Source organism: Thamnophis elegans, chromosome 2, assembly GCF_009769535.1.
Source record: "Thamnophis elegans isolate rThaEle1 chromosome 2, rThaEle1.pri, whole genome shotgun sequence".
NCBI lineage: Eukaryota > Metazoa > Chordata > Lepidosauria > Squamata > Colubridae > Thamnophis > Thamnophis elegans.
The window spans coordinates 35,739,704-35,761,516 of NC_045542.1; the positions used below are offsets into that span (position 1 = coordinate 35,739,704).

At 45.1% G+C, this 21,813-nt stretch overlaps 1 protein-coding gene across 3 annotated transcripts in view; it reads right to left on the minus strand.

Moving 5' to 3' along the window:
• Positions 1 to 282: 282 nt before the first annotated feature.
• Positions 283 to 21,813, minus strand: part of TROAP (trophinin associated protein) — a 30,575-nt gene continuing 9,044 nt past the window's right edge. For 2 of the 3 annotated variants that reach the window (XM_032212120.1, XM_032212117.1), the window contains exons 5-17: positions 15,828 to 15,909; positions 15,549 to 15,637; positions 13,941 to 14,056; positions 13,101 to 13,144; positions 10,417 to 10,574; positions 9,854 to 9,947; positions 9,632 to 9,756; positions 8,310 to 8,369; positions 7,057 to 7,131; positions 5,846 to 5,944; positions 4,334 to 4,652; positions 3,028 to 3,200; positions 283 to 547 (exon numbers count right to left, since the gene is read on the minus strand). In XM_032212120.1, coding sequence (XP_032068011.1) covers positions 476 to 547; positions 3,028 to 3,200; positions 4,334 to 4,652; positions 5,846 to 5,944; positions 7,057 to 7,131; positions 8,310 to 8,369; positions 9,632 to 9,756; positions 9,854 to 9,947; positions 10,417 to 10,574; positions 13,101 to 13,144; positions 13,941 to 14,056; positions 15,549 to 15,637; positions 15,828 to 15,909 — 1,506 coding nt within the window. In that variant the 3' untranslated portion in view covers positions 283 to 475. The remainder of the gene's footprint in view (positions 548 to 3,027; positions 3,201 to 4,333; positions 4,653 to 5,845; positions 5,945 to 7,056; positions 7,132 to 8,309; positions 8,370 to 9,631; positions 9,757 to 9,853; positions 9,948 to 10,416; positions 10,575 to 13,100; positions 13,145 to 13,940; positions 14,057 to 15,548; positions 15,638 to 15,827; positions 15,910 to 21,813) is intronic. The other variant, XM_032212119.1, reaches the window with a different exon arrangement.

Below are 21,813 nucleotides of genomic sequence, written 5' to 3' on the forward strand. Positions count from 1 at the left end.
GGTGAAAAAAATAACTTTACAACCAATGGAGAAGAAGAAATTGAGGTAGAAAGATTGGCTGTTGGTCTTTATTTTTCTATTTCAGTACAAATACTGTTATTATCCAACAAAATGTGTAAACAACTCCCTTCATACAGTAGTTCCCCTTACAAACACAGTGAGATGTGTAGAAAGCACCTGTAACAAAATCTGGCAAGGCAAGGCTATTTCACAGGATGGCTTTATTTATTCAAATATCTTCTGAACTCATACTTTTTTTTTTAAATGGAAAACAACAAGGCAACTCTTTTACAGTTTTATTTTATTTAAAAAAAAACAGTTTACAATTAATGTTAGCGTATCCTGGAAAATGCAGGATCATTTTGTAGTTGCTTGTCACAATGGCTTTTGCAGCTTTTCCTCCTTCCCTTTCAACTATTGCCAAGGCCCTTGTCTCCCATCGGCCAACCCCAAAACAAAGGCACGGCTCCTTTTTTCAGGAGAGTAGAGTCCTTTCTTCCTCTGAAAGTGGGGAAATAGGTGCAGATGCCAAGATGGGTGTAAAGTGCTGATTAAAGAGATAGAGAGAGCAAACGTTTTAGCAGAGATAATATATTCATTGGCCATTATCAAGCTTCTAACATCTGATCAAGAACATCTCCTGAGGTGGGATGACAACTGCTACACCTCTAAGGACTCTTAAGTTTATTCCTTAGCCTCAGGAGAAAAGCTGTTCCAGATAATGTGTTGAAAGTGCTACATTACCAAAGTGCTAATTACTATGGGGTAGAAGAGCATTTCTAAAAATTATAAAAGGAAAAATCCACAAATGTGTCTCATGAAGAAAAAAAAACTGTTAGAAAATTCAACCCTTTGTTGTTATTATTACTCAAAGCGGCAAACATATCCAACATAGCTCCTTCCTATATTTTCCCCACAACAACCTTGTGAAGTTAATTGGCCTGAGAAAGAGTGACTGGCTCAAAGTCCCCCAGCCAACTTTTATGTCTAAAGCAGGACTTGAACTCATGGTACCTTGATTTCTAGCCTGACGCCCTAACCACTAGGCCAAACTGGCTCTCTTGCTGGCCCCTCTGTCAAAAAACCAACGACTAATCTCCCTATATAAAAATGGCTGTGTGTGTGTGCGTGTGTGTGTGTGTGTTTATGTTCCAGCATAACTCTGGAATGCCTTGAGCAATGTCAACCAAACTTGGTACACAGATGACTTACTCTCTGGAAACAAATACTGTGGGGGTAAGACATCCCTAACACCACTCTGGGTATGTGTTCTGTTGTAATACAGCCTTTTGTGCTTTCAAATGGCTTCTACGGTACTGCCGTAAAATGGCTTCTACTGTACAGCACATTGGAGTTGCCATGGTAATGGCTTAACAGTACTCCACAAGGGGGCTCCCTCTGGTAAGGGGGAAAATACCCAGACAATGCCGGGTTATCAGCTAGTTCTGAATAAATAAGAAACAGCACCAAATCAGCTACAGATTTTAGTAACTTACACAGAAACTACATGAATGCATCGATAAGCTTCAAGTAAAGGGTATACAGACAAGAAAAAGATGGACAATATTGATCAAAAGCAAGCTGAACTACAATGCCAGCGGCCACCATTTCAGTCCAAGCAAACACAGCAATTAAAATGTCAGCAGTTTAATGGCAATCCGGTCTTAAGAAGAAAAGAGCAAGCATATACCCTTTTCTTTGAAGAATGAGCCTGTCTTGAAATAAAGGTTAATACAAAGCTCTTGGTTGCCACAGAAAACAACTCAGAACATGCCTGACCCATGATAAGAATGTTCTGATATGCCCCTGCTCTGCCCTCAGCACACCTGCATGTTTTGGAGCCCATAATTCTCCAAGCCAGACATACCGTACTTTGCACTGGAGTATAAGACGCACCAAGATTTTGAAGAGGTAAATTTTTTTAAAAAGGTTTTGCACTCTGCAGGCCTCCCAAACCCTCTGCACATCTCATTTTTTGTGAAAAATGGGGCATGCACGGAGTTTGAGAGGCCTGCAAAGTGCTCCTTGGGTCTGGGGGTAAAAACGAGCAAAAAATGGCCCATTTTCTTTGCAAAAAAACAGGACATGCATAGGCTTTGGGATGCTTGTAGAGTGCTCCTGAGGGTGGGGGGCAAAAATGAGCAAAAACGACGAGCACTATTCAGGCCTCCCAAACCCTCTGCATGTCCATTTTTGTGAAGGGGGCAGGGTTTCAGGAAGACAAAAATGCTGTATTCATTGTATAAGACGCACCCAGATTTTCACCCTCTTTTGGGGGGAGGTGGGGAAAGGTGTGTCTTATACTCAAAAACTACGGTACTTCTTGCGTCTCATTTTTTCCTCAGAAATACATCCTTTAAACCTCAAAATTATTTGATTTGATTAAATTTATATAACACTGTCAAGCGGCTCTGGATGGCTTACAATTTTCTTAAAAAACAAAGGTACAAAACAATTTGTTTTATTTTAAATCCATAGATTAAATAATTTTTTTAAACAACCAATGTTACAGGGTGCAGCACGGATCTTCTTCCTAACGTAATGAACCTCTCAACATGGAACATTCCTATCAGGCAGAGCCAGGTTTTGAGCCTCTTCACAGTAGGCCAAGAAAGGGGAGGGGAGAGTTGCATCTCATGAGTAAAATACCTCATCTTAGCCAGCGCATTCAATTCAAAGTTGTGGGAACATGCATAAAAGGTTCAGCCCGTTTTGTATACACATCCCACTGCAGATCCTCTGATTTTGGGCACTGAATTTGGGCAAACAAGTAAATAGACTCTCCCTTTGTAAACCATAGGAATAGAGCATTTTTTTTCATGTGGGAAAATGGCAGCATAGCCCATCATACACAAATGCACTAAGGGGAACGATTATCATCCCTTGAGCTACAGCATACTTTCAAAGAACAACATGGGTCATTCTTTCAAGTACATGTTTTCTGTAAACATCAGGAGTTGCTTTTTGGCTTAGGTAACCTGGACATGCTGCTCCCCCAGCACATTGGCAAGCTAAGTCCAATCTTACCATGGTATCGTGAGCGTTCAGCATTTTTGCCACCGGCTCTTGGCACCGATGTGCCAAGGGCTGAGCCAGGGAGGCAAGGCGAGATGTGTAGAAGGCACATTCGTCATTTAGGCAGGTTTCGTGGAAACGAAGGGGGGCAGTGCGGAGGTGATCCAACCGTTGTTTTGCGACACCTATGGGGGCAAACAGAAGGAAGCATGGCTGATTATAGACAGTTTTTTTATACTTCCTGACTCTTTTATGCCGCCTGGGCATAACACCTGGTGAATTGCAGGTTCCTGGGTTATTGTTCTTCTGGCTACTTTCTGGTCTGTCATCTCTCTCTCATGGAGGTCCATTTAAAGACCCCAGATTAGTTTGGAAGACACTTTCCCAATGCATTTCTTCTTGGTGCTCATAAGGAACAAAATATATCTTGCCAGGAATCCCTCGTTTCAGAAAAGCATCCCCTTTTCAAGCATTCCTATGGTCATTGCATGCATAACTACAGTTGTTCACTTCCAGAATTTTCTCCCCTTTTTCTGGGCCAGGTCTTTTGAGAAAATACCTTTTGTGCCCTCAGTTCCCTTCACAACGCTTCAGAGTCCCCTGCAGTGGTTTCAGGCATCCTTCTGGCCTTGTGATTTGTTCTCACAGGGAACAGTGGAGAAAGGACACCTGTCAGTAAACTTAAAGTCTATGGGGAGTCCTTCTGTCACACCGCCAATGTAGAAGACAGCCTGCTCTTGACAGATTGTCCAGCCGGTACTGCTTCGGTATTCTCAGTGGGTTTCTCCAGTCATCGGTGGAAAGGGTTGGCAATCTTTAATCTTTAGTTAAAATTTTGTTTTTATTGTATGGAACTGGCTCTAACAATCTCTGGCCAACACCACTTGTTCTGAAAGTGGGCCTTAAGATGCAAACTGAAGGCCTATGACCTATCTGCAGGGGTTTTGCTGTCCATGGACTATGATCAAGTCAGGACACTTCTTCAATGGCAAGTCTCAGACGATGAAAAGTGCTATGAGCTGAATTTCAACAAGAAGCTCTAGAGTAGGGGCCTCCAAACTTGGCAACGTTAAGACTTGTGGACTTCCAACTCCCAGAATTCCTCAGCCAGCCATTTTTGAGTCCCTTGCTCTAGAGCAGTGTTTCTCAACCTTGGCGACTTTAAGTCCTGTGGACTTCAACTCCCAGAATCCCCCAGCCAGCACAGCTGTTGTTGTTGCAGATGAAAGTCCAGAGCCACCAAAATATCTTACTTCCTTAAAAATGCCTGCCCACCATTACTAGAGACCTTTTCTTCAAGTTGTCTTTCCTGCCTCACCTCTACTCGTCGCACTGGATGAAGGGCAGATGACTACTTCCGGGGAGGGGCTGGAGCAGACATGCAGCTGGCTGGAAGTGGTGTGGGTGGAGCAAGGTGCAGGGGTAACAGCCACATTATTCAAGTCTGTAGCCTGTTCACACAAGCTTGGTTTAGGATCCTGGAGAGGTGTAGAAGGTAGTTCAGGCTCAGAAGCCCCCAGAGTTGGTGAGCTGTGAACCGTCAAGCGCTTGTGCAATTTCTTTAGTGAGGGGGTCTCCTCATAATCAATGTCACCCTCCATCTCCTGCTGCAAGAGCTTGGCGAGGTACTCAATACGCTGGAGGGAGAAGAACGCAAAGAACTGTGAGGAAAAAAGGTGTCCCCAGCCAGAATCCACAGGAAACATAGTTCACCTAGCAAGCAACTTGTTTCTCCGAATAAGAGGCAGCTGAGCTGCTGTTTCCCCCAGAAGACCTCTGGAGTTTGCTACTGTACCATGTTTCCCTGAAAATAAGATAGGGTCTTATTTTTCTTGGCTTGGCTTAATTTTTGGGGAAGTCTTATTATTTTGGAGGTGCAGGAGGCAGCGAGTGTGGTCGCCTCATGGCTGCTGCTGCGTTGCAATATTTTTGGGGGAGGGTTTATTTTAGCGCATACGTTCAAAATCCTGATTGGCTTATTATCCAGGGAAGTCTTATTTTCGGGGAAACAGGATACAACATAGCAGCCCCAACCACCCTGTACTATCCCTGTCACCACAGCCCATGGAGTCTTCGTGAAAACCACACAGAAGTGTTTGTTGATGCTTTCTCCTGGGAAATTTCAACTTCCACATCTTTAGGTATTGGGCTACTCCTGACAAGGTCCATCCCTGTGTCTAAATTTTTAAGATCAGCCAAGGCTGCCGAGGCTGCCATTGCTTGTTTCTTGTCTCTTTAGTAACCACCCTCTTCTACAAGTTTAACATAATCACGGCACATGACTTTTGGAAGCCATTTTGGGAGTCTGGGCCAGAGGTGGTATTCAGCCGGTTCGGACGGGTTCTGGCAAACCGGTAGCGGAAATTTTGAGTAGTTTGGAGAACCGGCAAATACCACCTCTGGTTGGCACCTCCCTCCCACCCCTGCCGTTCCCTGTCCTACATTCCCTTGTTTTTTAGCTCAGCTGATCCGCCCAGCAGAGCAGATTGCTACACCTCCACTGAGCCAAACAACAGCTCAGCTCACCAGCACCGACACCGAGGGCAGTTTTTGAGTGTTAAGCATGCATTAGGTCCATGTGCGAAGCCCATATGAAGCACGTTCTCATAGAACCATTAGTAAAAGATTTGGAATCCCACCGCTGGTCTGGGCCAAGCCTGTGGGGGGAAGACCACAGGTTTACAGCCTCCCCCCTGCCAATAGCCACTTCTGTAAGCTGTAACACTTGCAATCACCATATGGCATGTTCCCCATTTAAAACTCATTTCTAAACAAAAAACAAAAAACACCACCACAATTTGAGTCCCACTCTCAAGACTCCCTTGCCTACCTGAAGCTTTCCCATTTCTTTGTTAATCTCAGGAATAGCGGGTACTTTCTTCACCGATGCTGCCATTTCCTCCTCAAAAAGACGCACAGCTATTTTCCCCTGTGTGTATGTGGATGGGGAAATGTCACAAATCACTTCCTCTGAAACACATTCTACACTAAAAGTCTGTCAAGAACAGGCAGAAACATGAGGAGGATTTCCTCCCTGGTCCATTTTTGGCTGGGCAATGATTTCCAGACTGCAGCAACCATCCCAGCATGGCTGCTATAATTTTGCCAGGCCTGCCAAAAGAACTTGGTTCCATTTATATTATTTCTGGTTTTACAAAAATGCAGTTTTTAGGAACACAACCTTTTTTTTAAAACCCGAAAGGTCTTCACAATAAATTACTGTAGACCACATTTAGCTTATAAAAATTTAGATTAAAATTCTATATTTAACAAGTTTAGTTTAGATCAGAAATTCAGAAATCATATTTACCAAGAATTTCATAATTTGCAACAATAAAGTAGAAAGAATAAACAACATGTGATCTAGCATAAAACACAAGCAATGTTGTATCAGCCTCTTATATACAGTAATAACATGATAACATGATTATCTCCAAGTAAAATGAACTAACTAATCCTAACCAAGCTTTAGAGGTAGTCCTCGACTTATGACCACAATTGAGCCCACAATTTCTGTTGTTACGTGAGACATTTGTTAAGTGAGTTTTGCTACATTTTGTGACTTTTCTTGCCACAGTTGTTAAGTGAATCACTGCAGCTATAAGTTGTAAACCAGTTGTTAAGTGAATCTGGCTTCCTCACTGACTTTGCTTGTCAGAAAGTCGCAAAAGGTGACCTTGGGAAACCGCAATGGTCTTAACCATGAACCAGTTGAATTTTTGATCACATGATCATGGAGATCCCGCAAAGGTCGCAACTGTGAAAAACAATGCTAAGTCACATTGTTTCAATGCCGTTGTAACTTTGAAAGGTCACTAAAAAAAAAAAGGCGAAAGATTTATACAATCTGAAGAGAAACAGAGTAAACAAACTGTTGTAAGTCGAGGACTACCTGTACTTGTGGCAGATAGAAATAAGAAAAATTGCTAAACTGTTCAAGGAACTTTGGGCCAGGCATTAGAAGGCCAGAATGCCCTGTGACACAAGCCCTCATTATAGACATATTGTCTTACCTGTGCAACACCATTGTTTGCCACTTACCCAGGGCACAGGTGCGTCTTCTTCCTTGGAGTCAATAGCTCCCATCTGTCCAGTGACTCTGTCCATCATTTTGACCTGAGAAGAACATATTAGAGGACAGAAATGAATGGCTCTTTATCTACCAGTTCTTAGTAAGACATGGCAACTCACTCAAATTTCTTTAAAACCAAAATTTTGAGAATACATCCACAGTCAGAATGCTTACTTTTGCCAAAAGGTGAAGCGTCCAAATGATAAAATCACTCTGCATCTACTTTCTAACTCTGAACCCAAGCAACCATAATGAGAATCAAATTATGGGAAGCAACTATTTGATGTGGAAGATATGTAGAGGCAGATAATTACTATTTGACAAATGTTTTTTTTAACTTGCAAAACAACCAGAGTCATGGGAAATAGGGTGGCATACAAATTTAATAATTAATAAAGTAATAAAAAATACTACTTCCCCAAAGAACAATAGAAAACTAATTCTTCTTACAGAAACATGTATCAGCTGATACAATGCAATGCCACAAGATCAGACATACCAACACATGAGCATCCATCCATGGGTCTCTGCCAGGGTCCAAATGACATATGCATCTGACACCCATCAGAAAAATGATGTAACTTATATACTTGCATCAAATATTATGATAGGTAAAGGTTCCTTTCATACATATGTGCTAGTCATTCCCGACTCTAGGGGGCAGTGCTCATCTCAGTTTCAAAGCCGAAGAGCCAGCACTGCCCAAAGACATCTCCATGGTCATGTGGCTGGCATGGCTAAACACCAAAGGAATACAGAACGCTGTGACGTTCCCACCAAAGGTGGTCTCTATTTTTCTACTTGCATTTTTACATGCTTTCAAACTGCTAGGTTGGCAGAAGCTGGGACAAGTAACTGAAGCTCACTCTGTTACGTAGCAGTAGGGATTCAAACCGCCAACCTTTCTGATCGACAAGCTCAGCATCTTAGCCACTGAGGTACCGTATCCCCCAAATATTATGATACCAGCTGATAATTACAAAAATTGTATGATGTCATGATGCATCTCCATTTTGATACTGTGGCTTGTAATGGACACCCAGTTTAGAAGAAAAATGCTAAATTATGTTCTTGTGAGGTCAAGATCAATCTAGGTTTGCCTCCTTTCTAACATGTGGAATAGAGGAATCTGGACCAGCTTGTGAGCCAAAGTCTCCCTGGCTATTAGAAGCAAAATTGCCTAGTTTTCTGCCGCTGTCTTTTTTAACTGATGGGTACCCACCCTTTTGTCCGTGGTACAGGCAGTATGACGTATACGGTGACGTGTCCAGGTCGCACGGCGCTGATCCAATACAGGAGAAAAGTATTCAGAGAACGACTGAATGGAATCACAGAGAACTGCAAGACAGTACTTCAAAAGGGGCAAATCTAACAGGGGGGAGGGAGGCTCATTATTCAATAACAGCACATTGAGCACACACCCAATTATGGCACTGCAGAAATGCTTCTGGTCATATGAAACAGTTCTGAGTCAAAGCGACCATCTTACTGTAGGACAGCTTAAAATATTTTAGTCTCTTTTGCCTTACCCTTTGGAGATGATAGCTTCAACAGTAAAAGATGGGGCATATCACTTTCCATTTGATATACGGGTAATCATCGAGCTTTGACCACAATCTGGACAGGAATTTCAAGTCAGGCCTAAATTTATTAAATTTTCATGACCGCTCTGAAGCTAAACATGTGGCTGTGAACCAAAATCCAGCACTCATTAAGCAAACTGGGCTTCTCCAGAAGGCTTTTTTTTGGGAGTCAAAATTTGGCAAAAAATAAAAAAGGTTGCAAATCATGATCTAAGGACCACATAACACTGCAACCAGTCGTAAATGCGAGCCTGTGATCACATGATCGTGGGAATGGTGTGAGTGCAGGTTGCAAGTCACTTTTTCCAAGTAAGTCGGGGATTAGCTGTAATTGAAAATATAACAGAATTTCCCATGAAGAAACTAAAATATTTGGGCCTGTCACTAAAAGCAGCAGTGCTAATCTGGTTATCACTGAGCAAGTGACATCACTAAACTGTCACCATCTTCCACCTGCTGACACCTACAAACTTTTTAAAGGTGAGTGTAAATGAAGGAGAACATAAAGATAATAATTCTATTATTACATCTATATGCATTGTAGGGGCAAAGCATACAAATTGTGAATTACAAATCCTAGCAGTCTCACCCAGTGTAGTAAGTGGTGAGGGATGGTGGGACTTATAGTTCAGGAAGCTCCAATGGGCCACAGTTCCCACCCACAATAGAGAAGCAAGGAGACATGTTTGGTTTCAAGAGAAAAAGGGCTTTATGGATTAAAAGCCACCAATGTTGAATTATGCCTGAACAAACAAGAAACTAGAAAACGTTATTAATATGGGCCAGGAGTGGACATATACATCTTACATATGGGCCAAAGTACTAAAGGATATCTTTGTCTCCAACCACTCAGCAGTGCTAAACATATTTGGGTTATCAACCATCAGGTTATTATCAAGAACTAGCTGGACATTAGGGATACAGTTCAGACATTCTCAGGTAGATTGCCTCAAGTACAAACCAAGGGTTGAGAGTTAGTAATGGGAACTCTTCTGGCTAGTCCATAAGGTGACCATTCAGCATTGGAACACCTCCCAAATGGTGTATTTGTTTGCTGGGCTCCAGAAGCTTCCAGCTTCTCTAGAGCTGCAAAACAGGCAAGACGGAAGTTAGAAATCAGGGAGATGCAGTCATGAAAAGCTCTAAAATTGAAATAGAGTTCCAACCGCTCTGTAAATGGTACCTTTAGGCCCTGGAGTAGTACGGCAGGACACACGGCCATACTTCCCTGCTGACCTAACAGTTGTGCGGGGCTGGGACAGAGCGAGATCTTCCCCCTAGGGACAGGAAACAAAGTCAGTGCCCAATAGTCACCACAGATGAAAGCTTCTCCTCCATAGGTTGAAACCTTCTTAACAACCCATCAACAGCTACAGGTAGTCCTCGACTTATGACCACAATTGGGCCCCAAATTTCCATTTGTTAAGTGAATCACTGCACTTTTTAAATTAACTTCCCCACTGACTTTGCTTGTCAGAAGGTCTCCGAAGGGAATCGCGTGACCCAGGGACATTGCAACTATATTTTCATGGGATGCTGCAATGGTAGTAAGTTTGAAAAAGGATCATTGGTCAATTTTTTCAGTGCTGTTGTAACTTTGAACAGTCACTAAATGAACTGTTCTAAATCGAGGACTACCAGTAGACAACAGGGTTAGGAGAAGGCCCAAGGTGTACATATGCAAGGCAGGTGTCCTCCTGCATCTAAGAATAACCAAAACAAACCAAGGGATGTGGTGTTGCTCACCTGCACACTGTCGCACCTTCCTGATTGTTTCTGAGCATCTTTCAGCGGTACCCGCTGGGCCAGGCTCACTTTGCCTGTGGCCCCAAAGGCAGAGTGGCTCAAGCCTATGTTCAAAAGGATGCTTGCTTTCGCTGCTGGGTCTGGCGTGAACTCTTCCTCTGTAAGGATAAAAGATAAGAAGTGCCACCAAGTTAGCTTCAGCTGAATTACAGAGAGTCCTTGGGTTATGACCTAATTTGCACCACTTGCTAAGCAAAGGGGCCATTAAGTAAAACAGCATGTGGCTGCACGTTTTTAGTGACAGCAGTCCTGGCAGCCCCAGCCGTGGCCGTTAGGCAACAACCTCTTGCCTCTCCTGCCCTCTGCAGAGATAGCCAAGGAAACAGGCAGATGGGGTGGGGGTGGGGGAAGTTGGAATGGAGGCAGCTCGTGCAGGGCAGGAGAAGGTGACCAAAGGACACTGCAATGTTGCAAGTGCAGGGCAGTCACCAAGCATCCAAATTCTGATCACATGACTATAGAGACATGGCAATGGCCACAAGCTTAAGGACTCGGCGTAAGTCCTTTTTTTCCCCAGCACCATTGTAGCTTTGTCTATGGAGATTCTGAGTCATCCAGGTCATGGTTGTCTCAAAGGTGTTTTTTTTTTCAAGAGGCAACTGGACTTTTCTGGTTTTTCTTTGAAGACTTTTCCCTTGTCATTCAAGAAGAGACCTGAAGAAGCTTGACCCTTCAACCACACACACCCCGAAAGTCCGGTTGCCTCTTAAAAAAACATTCTTTGGGACATTGTAGCTTTCAATGGTTGCTGAATAAATGGACATAACCAGAGGGCTACCTCTAGTCTTATTTTATAAGTTTTCCCTAAACAGGTGCGTGGCACGACAAAACCGCGCTCGACTAAAGCGCGCCCGATTAAAGCGCGTCGCTGACGTCATCAACAGGGCGACAACAGCGAGCGCGGAGAAAGAAGGGCGCTTTAAATAGCGCTTTGAAAGCAAGCCGATTCAAGTTAAGGTAAGGGTTAGGTTTAGGGTTAGGCTTAGGGTTAGGTTAAGGGTTAGGGTTAGGTTTAGGGTTAGGTTAAGGGTTAGGGTTAGGTTTAGCGTTAGGTTAAGGGTTAGGTTTAGGGTTAGGGTTAGGGTTAGGTTTAGGGTTAGGTTAAGGGTTAGGTTTAGGGGGTTAGGTTTAGGTTTAGGGGTTAATTTTAGGTTTAGTGTTTACAGCGTGCTTTTTTCTCCGCGCTGTTGTCGCGCTGTGATGATGTCAGCTACGCAGTTTTGTCGAGCGCCCTTTAGTCGAACGCGGTTTTGTGGTGGAACCAAACAGGTGATCATCCAATACTTTGGAATCAAGGTCACACTGGAGGGAAATTAAGGGAGCTAAAATCAAGCGCACCTGAATGGTCCCAGGTTGGGAAAAGCTGGTCTCTATCAAGGAAAAGCAAGTGTTGCTTGAAATCTCAATACAGGTAGCCCTCGACTTACAACTACAATTGGGCCCAACATTTCTGTTGCTTAGCAAAACATTCTTAAGCGAGTTTTGCCCCATTTTACAACCTTTCTTGCCACAGTTAAGTGAAACATCGCAGCTGTTAAGCTAGTAACATTGTTGTTAATTGAATCTGACTTCCCCATTGATTTTGATTTTTCATTTTGATTGATTTTCTCAGAAGGTCGCAAAAGGTGATCACATGACCCTGGGACACTGCAACCGTCAGAAATATGAGTCAGTTGCCAGGTGTCTGAATTTTGATCACACAACCATGGGATGCTACAAAGTCGTAAGTGTGAAAAATGGTCATACGTCACTTTTCTCGGTACCATTGTCACTTTGAATGGTCACTAAATGAACTATTGTAAGTCAAGGACTACCTATACCATCTTGAGATAATTTTGATGAATGCTATTCCCTATGAATGCTCTGTGTGCTGAGCAGGCCGGATTTTTTTATATGGTGACAAAACAAGTGTCAGATGAAGGCAAGAACTGGGTTGAACCGTTACTGAAAGATAAACAATTCATACTGTTTGATTTACACCAGGTGTGTCAAACTCAAGACCTGCAGGCCGCATCCAGCCAACAGGGTTCTTAGATCTGGCTCACAGCGGCTCCCTGGAAACAGCAAAGGACCAGCCTATGGTGCCTCTGCTAGCAAAAATGGAGCTTGAGAGGGCCACTCCGTTTTTGCTGGCAGAGGGTTGCAGGAGGCTATCGCAGCTGAAAACAGAGTTCAGGAGCCCATTTTCTCTGGCAGAGCACTCAGACCACCATGCCATGGGCACCCCGCAATACAAGTGATGTCAAGCTGGCTTCCCCCCCCTTCCGTCCCACCCTGAGGTCAAATACAACCCTAATGTGGCCGTCAATGAAATCGAGTTTGACAATCGTGATCTACACTATCTGATTGATTTGTACTCTCTCACTGATATTGATAGACATAGAGAGGGGACAAGTTTAGGCTATACTCCAAAATAAAAAAGGAGAAGAGAAGAGAATCTTCCCCATGGCTCAAGATCAGGGGTGTGAAACCCGCTCGCATCGTAGGCTGTATCATGACATATCACAATGTTTTTTGCCTTTGCGGAGCCGGGATGGGTGTGGCCCTTGCGGGCCATATCTGGCCCATGGGCTGCCAGCTTGATAAGCCTGCTCTAGATCATAGAGAAGAAAGCAGTCGCTCACCCTTCCAAGAGGTTCCTGCAATTTCCTTCTTGCCAACTGAACTGCTGTTCAAGAGCAAAAGCACAAAAAGTTAACAAGCATCAGAACTAGTGTGGATTTATGAGGCAATTCACAATGCGAGGAAAGGGAAGGCAAAGGTGGGAGTTTAAAAACTCTTTTTTCCTCTTTACTGAAAAGGTGAAAACACCTTCCTCCTCTCTGAGGTGCAAAAAACACTCATTTAAAAACCTGCAATGAAAAACTATGTTACTTCAAAATAAATTACTTAACATTCAGTTAGGATTAAGCCACGCTGAGCCCAGTGTGGCAACCAAGAAACCTATACAGGTAGTCCTCAATTTGCAATCACAATTGGCACTAGAATTTCAGATGGAAGTTGAGACAGTCGTAAGTCAAGGCACCCACGTGACCTGATTTTACAACCATTTTAATAGCAATTGTTAAATGGATCACACCGTTCTAAGTTTGAATCCATTCTCCCCAATGGGTGGGTTTTTGTTTTATTTTTGGCTGAAAACTGACAAAAAATATCATGATCACATGACTGCAGGACCTTACCACCATTCCAAAATGTGAGCCGGTTGCCAAGTGCTCAAAATGGGGTCATGTGACTGTGGGAAGGTTGCGCAGTGTGTCATTGTAGGATGGCCAGAAGTGCTTTACAAGCTGCAAGGTACAATGGCTGAGGCCACAGTAACCGCGAATGGTTATTAAGTGAAAGGTCATATGTTGAGGTCTACCGGTAGCAAGCGGAACTACCAAGACTTCTGTTTACTACAAACATAATCCACCCATCCAAACCCCAAAAAATCACGAGGGAAAATTTGGCCCTTTTCTCACCTTTGTGTTGGCAGCTTGCCCCCAGCAACGTTGTTCGGCTGTTTTGCCTCCAGACTGGACGCTGAACTGTCCCCTTCCACGGTCCTTGTGAGTTGGTTCGCCTTTGCCTTCTCCACCTGACAGAGATAACAAATGCTAGAGCCACAGGGCACCAACTCCTCAGCACAACTCCATTAGGTAGCAGGAAACCCAAGGCAGGGAAGAAAATGAGCAAATAGATAATGATGTCTATGGAGATTCTCAGTTATCCAGATCATGGTTGTCCCAAAAGTGCTTTTTTCCCCCAAGAAGCAACTGGACTTTCTGGTTTTCCTTTGAAGATGCTTTGCTTCTCATTCAAGCTGAAGAAGCTTCTTGGATGAAAAGCGAAAGGTCTTCAAAGAAAAACAAGAAACTCCCGTTGCTTCTTGGGGAATAAAGCACCTTTGAGAAAAGTAGATCCAAGACCACACATGGCAGGCAGGCAGGACTAAGGAAAAAGAAACCTAGATATAAACATGGCAGTTCCCATAGTAATGTCCAGAACCAACACATAACATATTTGTATGTGGCCACACGGGGTAGACACAAATGCATACAAAGTATGAATAGGAATATGTGCATGTGAAGGTGCATACATATAGGTAGGTAGTCCTTGCCTAATGAGGCTATTGGTGTAGTGAACGTTTGAAGTTATGACAGCTCTGCGAAAAAAGTGACTTACAAATAGTCCTCACATTTACAACCAATGCAGCTTCCCTACTGTTACTTGATTGCATTCTGGGCATTTGGCAGTTGGCTTGCAATCATGTTATCCCCATTTGCAATCTTCCAGCCGGTTCGGGTAGCAAAGCCACTGGGGAAGCCGGTAGGAGGTCGCAATTCATGCACATGATGTCTGGCTTAGCGGTGGCCTGCTTAACTGTGGTAGAAAAAGGATGTAAAACCGGATGCAGTCATGGAAAGCCTCCCTTAACAAAGCCAAATATCATCAGAGGCCTATCAACCACAAATACCTTCCGAGGTGGCACAGTGGTTAAATGCAGCACTGCAGGCTACTTCAGCTAATTGCAGTTCTGCAGTTTGGCTGTTCAAATCTCACCGGCTCAAGGTTGACTCAGCCTTCCATCCTTCCGAGGTGGGTAAAATGAGGACCCGGATTGTTGTTGGGGGCAATATGCTGACTCTGTAAACCGCTTAGAGAGGGCTGAAAGCCCTATGAAGCGGTATATAAGTCTAACTGCTATTGCTATTGCTATTGCTATTGAACAGCCAGCTTTACCAGAGGATGCTGTTAAGTGTACCAGGTGAGCAGAAAGGTGAGCACAACAGAGGAAATCTGGTGAGGTTACTTGCCAGGCAACAGGGCAAACATTCTGATTAGCAATAGTTGGCTGCAGAGACTCGGTCACCTCTGTTCTCAGATGCAGAGAAAGTAGAGAACTTTATAATACTGTGCCCCAACACTGACTAGAAAACTGATGGATTTTAATTTACCCTTATTAAATGAAAGCTGTGAGTTGTTGTACTACAGAGCCTGATGCTGACCATTCAACAGCCTTACTTTGAAGGGTTTGGGGGGCGGGGGTTGCTGGTGTTTCCACATGCAAAAGAAAATCAACTACCTACCCCGGGCTTCCAATTCTTGAGTGTGGTTGACAATGTTTTAAGTTGTTGAGTATTTAAGCCAAGGCTCAAAGACTGTGGGCGATCCATATCTGTGAACAAGAAAAAAAATCAAATGGATGATAGCACCAGTGGTTTCAGAACAATTTTCCAATGCATGTAAGCTTCAAATATTTCAAAGCCCTGGTTAATTGTATCATGGGAACTTCATGAATAAATATTAAGACACTGTTTGACGGAAGCCTGTTTTCCTACACAAGGGAAATCCAGATTAAGTCATACCTGTTGAAGCAGACGTAGAGATATGGGACATGCGAAAAGGGTTCATCGCAGGAGTCTCTGTACCCAGGGAGCTATGGGCATTCTAGAGAGAGAGAACACACAACCACATCCAATTTTTAAAAGACAGTGCTTGGATGCCTGGTACCTCTAGTATTTATTTATTAAGCAAATTTATACAGGTGGTTCTCAATGTACAGCTATTCATTTAGCAACCATTCAAAGTTACGACACTGAAAACAGTCACTTGCATCCGGTCCGCATGCTTACAACCATTGCAGCATTGCCAAGGTCATATGATCAACATTTGGGCGCTTGGCAATCAGCATGTGTTTCGGACAGATGCGGCATCCTGGGATTACGTGATCGCCATTTGCAACTTTCCCAGCTGGCTTCTGACAAGCAAAGTCAAAAAGCCACACTCACTTAACGACCTCATGATTCACTTAATAACTGCTATGGCTCATTTAACAAACCTGGGCTTTGTTAAAGGCTATGAGAAATTTAAACTTAATATGGGACAATAAAGGAAGGCAGTAAAAATGAACAAAAATATAGATGTACCGTATTTTTTGGAGTATAAGACGCACCTTTTTCCCCAAAAAAAGAGGGTGAAAATGTGGGTGTGTTTTATATACTGAATACAGCATTTTTGGCCTACCAAAACCCCACCCCCTTCACCAAAATGGCCCTGCAGAGGGTTTGGGAGGTTTGCAAAGTGCTCCTATGGGCTGGGGAGGGCAAAAATGAGCAAAAAATGGATCTTCCCCCCCCCAGCCCCCAGGAGCACTCTACAAGCCTCCCAAAGCATCTGCATGCCCCCCCCTTTTTTTTTCAAAAAAACGAGGCGTGCAGAGGGTTTGGGAGGTCTGCAGAGTGCAAAAGCATTTTTTTTTAAATTTACCTCTTCAAAATCATGGTGAGTCTTATACTCCGGAGCATCTTATAGTCCAAAAAATATGGTAATATGCCCCAATTTAAAAAAAAACTGGACTGAACCGAACAATTTGAAAAGCATCCGATTTAAACTGGATAGGAAAACTCAGTAATAATCAGAATGGGGAAAAATGAAAATCTGAATCAATTCATAGTTGAATCAGTAAAAAGAGAAAAGATGCATTTAAGAAACGCTGTACTTATCATTCTTGCAACCTTAGAGTACTGTCTAAAGTCAAGAAAGAAAAACAAGATAAAGAGGAAACTGAAAATTTATGTTGACAAATAGGGAATAAAGTAAAGATGGAAATGAGAAGAAGGTCGTAAAATTGGATGTGACTCACTCAACCCCCTTGCTTGCTTAACCCTGGTCTCAACTGTGATCCTAAGGCGAAGACCGCCTGGATAAACACAGTGACTCTGAACAGCTTACAAATTTAAAAGTCCACAATACAGAAACCCATTAACACTCTCCCCCAGTGGCAAAAAACCCACAATCAAATCAGCCACTTGATTGGCTCCGTGTCAACATGGGGGGGGGGGGGTCCTTAAGAATCTTGTGTTCAGGCTCTTCCACAGGAAGGGAGCCACCCCTGAAAAGGCCATGGATCTGAGGCCGAGGACTTCATTTAGGTAGCTAAGTCTACCTTTCCCTCTGTTCCAGCCACAGAGATTTTTTTTTCTAGGTTTAGGAAAACGGCAAGCAGGATCCACAAAGAAAAGAAAAGAAAATATGCATGGTCTGAATCCTTTCCCCCAGTAAAAAAAAATACTTATCTATTAATTTCATTTATGTCATCTCCATTCACTCCAGTAGGCTCTAGGAGGCTTACTAAATCCAGTTACACAGCTGAAATATTTAAGCGCCTCAAAAACATTAAACAGGACTGCCCAGACTAAAAGCAATACAATAAAAACCTGACAAGGCTCCCACAAACATAATAACGTTTTGTGAGATGGACAGCTCCATAAATCAATTTAATAAATAAAATGAAAATAAAACCAGTCTGGGAACAAAGCCAGGTTTTAAAGGCCGTCCTGAAGCCACACCTCTGTGGGATGCTGTTCCAGAGGGCAGAGACAATGTTTAATAAAGGGGACTTGAGGTGCCCCCACTCTGTGTGAAAATACTAGACAGGCAAAATACCAGACAGAATTGGAAATAGGCAGCCCCTCAGATAGCTGGCCCTGATGCCATGAAGGGCTTTATAGGTAATAAACAATGCCTTGAATTGCACCTAAAAGTCAATTAGCAAGCATAGTGAAAAGCCTGTTACTGCTCATATTGCTGCATTTTGAACCAGCAAAGATGGCCTTGAAGGATGGCCCTGAGTAGAATGGTTTAGGTCTAGGTTTAATAACATTTATATGCCGCCCGATCCCGTAGGACTCCGGGCGGCTTAAAATACAAAAATAATCAAAAAAGAAAATAAAATAAGATACAGGGAAGAAAGATAGATATAAAATACAACACATCATGCACTCCATTCTAAATGGGGCTGGACCATATTTGGGGGTCAACAGCCCCAGGCCTGCCGGAACAGCCAGGTTTTAATGGCTTTCCAGAAGGCCGAGAGAGTGGGAAGGGTCCGGATCTCTGCGGGTAGATCATTCCACAGGGCCGGGGCAGCTACAGAGAAAGACCTCCCCCCGAGTAGTCGCCAACTGGTATTGTCCAGTCGAGGGTATCCGGAGGAGGTCCAGCCTGTGGGATCTTATGGGTCGTTGGGAGGTATGTGGCAGGAGGCGGTCCCGCAGATATCCAGGTCCCAAGCCATGTAGGGCTTTAAAGGTAATGACCAGCACCTTGAAGCGCATTCGGAGACCGATGGGAAGCCAGTGCAGCTCGCGGAGGATAGGTGTAACATGGGTGTACCTAGGTACACCCGATATCGCTCGCGCGGCCGCATTCTGGACCAATTGTAGTCTCCGAACACTCTTCAGGGGCAGCCCCAAGTAAAGCGCATTGCAGAAATCAAGCCTAGAGGTGACGAGACCATGGTGACCATTTGAAGTGCCTCCCGGTCCAGGTAGGGCCGCAGCTGGTGTACCAGGCGAACCTGGGCAAAAGCCCCCCTGGTCACAGCCAACAGGTGGTATTCTAATGTCAGCTGAGAATCCAGGAGGACACCCAAGTTGCGGACCCTCTCTGAGGGGTGAAGAGTTTCTCCCCCCCAGGCTAAGAGATGGAATATCTGGTCCATTCTTGGGGGGCAACATCAATAGCCACTCAGTCTTGTCAGGATTGAGTGTCAGCTTGTTTACTCCCATCCAGACCGTGACAGCCTCCAGGCACTGGCACATCACTTCTACCGCTTCGCTGAGTTGGCACGGGGCGGACAGATACAGCTGGGTATCGTCCGCATATTGGTGGTATTTGATCCCATGCCGACGAATGATCTCACCCAGCGGCTTCATGTAGATGTTAAAAAGGAGGGGGGACAGGACCGAGCCCTGAGGCACCCCATACTTTAGGGGCCTAGGGATCGACCTCTGCCCTCCAACCAACACTGACTGCGACCTATCTGAGAGGTAAGAGGAGAACCACCGTAGAACGGTGCCTCCCACTCCCACTTCCCCCAGTCATCGCAGAAGGATACCATGGTCGATGGTATCGAAGGCCGCTGAGAGGTCAAGAAGCACCAGGATAGAGGAATGTCCTCTATCCCTGGCCCGCCAGAGATCATCGGTCAGCGCGACCAAAGCAGTTTCGGTGGAGTAACCAGGCCTGAAACCCGACTGAAAGGGATCCAGATAATCTGCTTCATCCAAGGTCCGTCGGAGCTGAAAGGCCACCACTTTCTCAACAACCTTCCCAACGAATGGGAGGTTGGAGACTGGATGGTAATTTTTAAGGATAGCTGGATCCAGAGAAGGCTTCTTAAGGAGGGGTCTTACCACCGCGTCCTTTAGGGGCAGCGGGAAAGATCCCTCCTGAAGAGAGGTATTAACAATCCTCTGGAGCCAGCCTCGTGTAACCTCCCTGCTGGTCGAAACCAGCCAAGAGGGACACAGGTCCAGTAGACAGGTGGAGGCACTCACAGCTCCCATGGCCTTGTCCACTTCCTCAGGAGTAGCAGGCTGGAACTCGCTCCAAGAAATCCGATCAAGGCCCACTCTCGGCATCTCTGCAGGTACTGCCCAAGTGGAGTCTAGGTCCGTCCGAATCTGAGCAACTTTGTCCGACAGAAACTGAACAAATTCCTCGGCTCTTCCCTGCAAGGGTTCATCCGCATCCCTCCCTTTCAGGAGGGAGCGGGTTATCCTAAACAGGGCAGCCGGGCTGGATTCTGAGGACGCAATGAGAGTGGAGAAATGCATACATTTTGGTTGGTTGGTTGGTTTATTCGACTTGTATGCCGCCCTATTCCCGGAGGGACTCAGGGCGGCTGACAAACCAGAAGGGAAGGATCACAATACAAAAAGTAAAAAGACAAAAAACAAACAACAATACAAAACAATTTAAAAAGTCACAACACGCACAATAATTCGAGTAGGGGTGGAACTCAGGAGCCCCAGGCCTGCTGGAACAGCCAGGTGTTAACGGTTTTTCGGCCGCCCAAATCGCCACTAGATAAGTCCTGATAAAGGCTCTTAATTGTGTTCAGTCAGATTCGGATTTACTGGCCCTCCAGCATCGCTCTAGGTGTCTCTTTTGGCACTTCATCTCCTGGAGTTCCTTGGTAAACCAAGGGGCCCTCCTGGATCCACTGCTGCGGAGAGGCCGCAAAGGCGCAATCCGATCAAGAGCCTCGGCCGCCGCTCTGTTCCAAGCAGCGACCAAGGACTCTGTCGGATTGTGGGCAAGGGAGTCAGGTATTTCCCCAAGCTCCGTCTGAAACCTCAAAGGATCCATCAGGTGCCTGGGGTGGAACCATTTAATCGGTTCCACCTCCCTGCAGTGGGGTAGTAGTTTCTGAAAATCAAGCCGCAGTAGGAAGTGATCTGACCATGACAAGGGCAAGGTCTTTATGCCCTTCAGTTCCAGATCACATCTCCACTGCTCCGAGAGAAACACGAAGTCAAGAGTGTGTCCCGCTGTATGAGTCGGGCCTTGAATTACCTGGGTCAAGTCCATGGCTGTCATGGAAGTCATAAACTCCTGCGCCCCATCTGAGCATTCGCCAAGAGATGGCGGGTTAAAGTCCCCCAGTACAATAAGTCTGGGGAACTCAACCGCCAGTCCAGCTACTGACTCCAGTAGCGAAGGCAGGGCTGTTGCAATGCAGCTGGGAGGTAGGTACATTAACAACAGGGCCACTTGATCCCCAAGGCCCAACTTCACCAGAAGGGACTCACACCCGAGAGTCTCCCGAGCAGGGATCCCACGAGGTGCTAATGATTTCCGAATGACAACTGCCACTCCCCCACCCCTTCTTTAGTGTCGTGGTTGGTGCAGCACCTGAAACCCTTCTGGGCACATTTCCGAGAGGGGAACTCCTCCCTCATGGCCCAGCCAGGTCTCAGTAATACATGCCAGGTCTGCCCCCTCGTCTAGTATTAAGTCCCGGACGAGGGGAGCTTTCTGAATCACAGACCTGGCATTTAGCAGCAGCAACCTGAGACCAGGGCCCTGACAACTCTTGCCACCTGGTCGTTGGGTTGAGTCTTCAGGGCCGGAACGAGGGACCGCTGTAACATAGCGAGCCCTCCTTCCCCAGTAATGGCCAGCCCTGAAACTCCCGTCGTACCTGCCTCTCCCAAACGTGACCGGGATGCTCCGGTGCATCCCCAATTCCGTAGACCCCTCCTCCCCTCCCACGGCCCCCGATCCCCTCGGCAAGCCATTTACCCCATGCACTCCGGGCCGAGAGGCGGGTCCGGGCCCCCACCCCCTTCTGCTTCTGCACTCAGTGGGGGGGGGCACCAGGCCGCACTCTCGGTCCACTCATATATGCTAAACAGTCATTCTCAGCATGCATACCCCACTATAGCAATAAAAACATAAATTATAGTAACAGAGCAAAAATGTTAAAAATTAGTAAAAAGTGGGATCATTCATTAGCAAACATACCACAAGCATTCCCCATACAAGAGCAGTTTGCGCGATGTT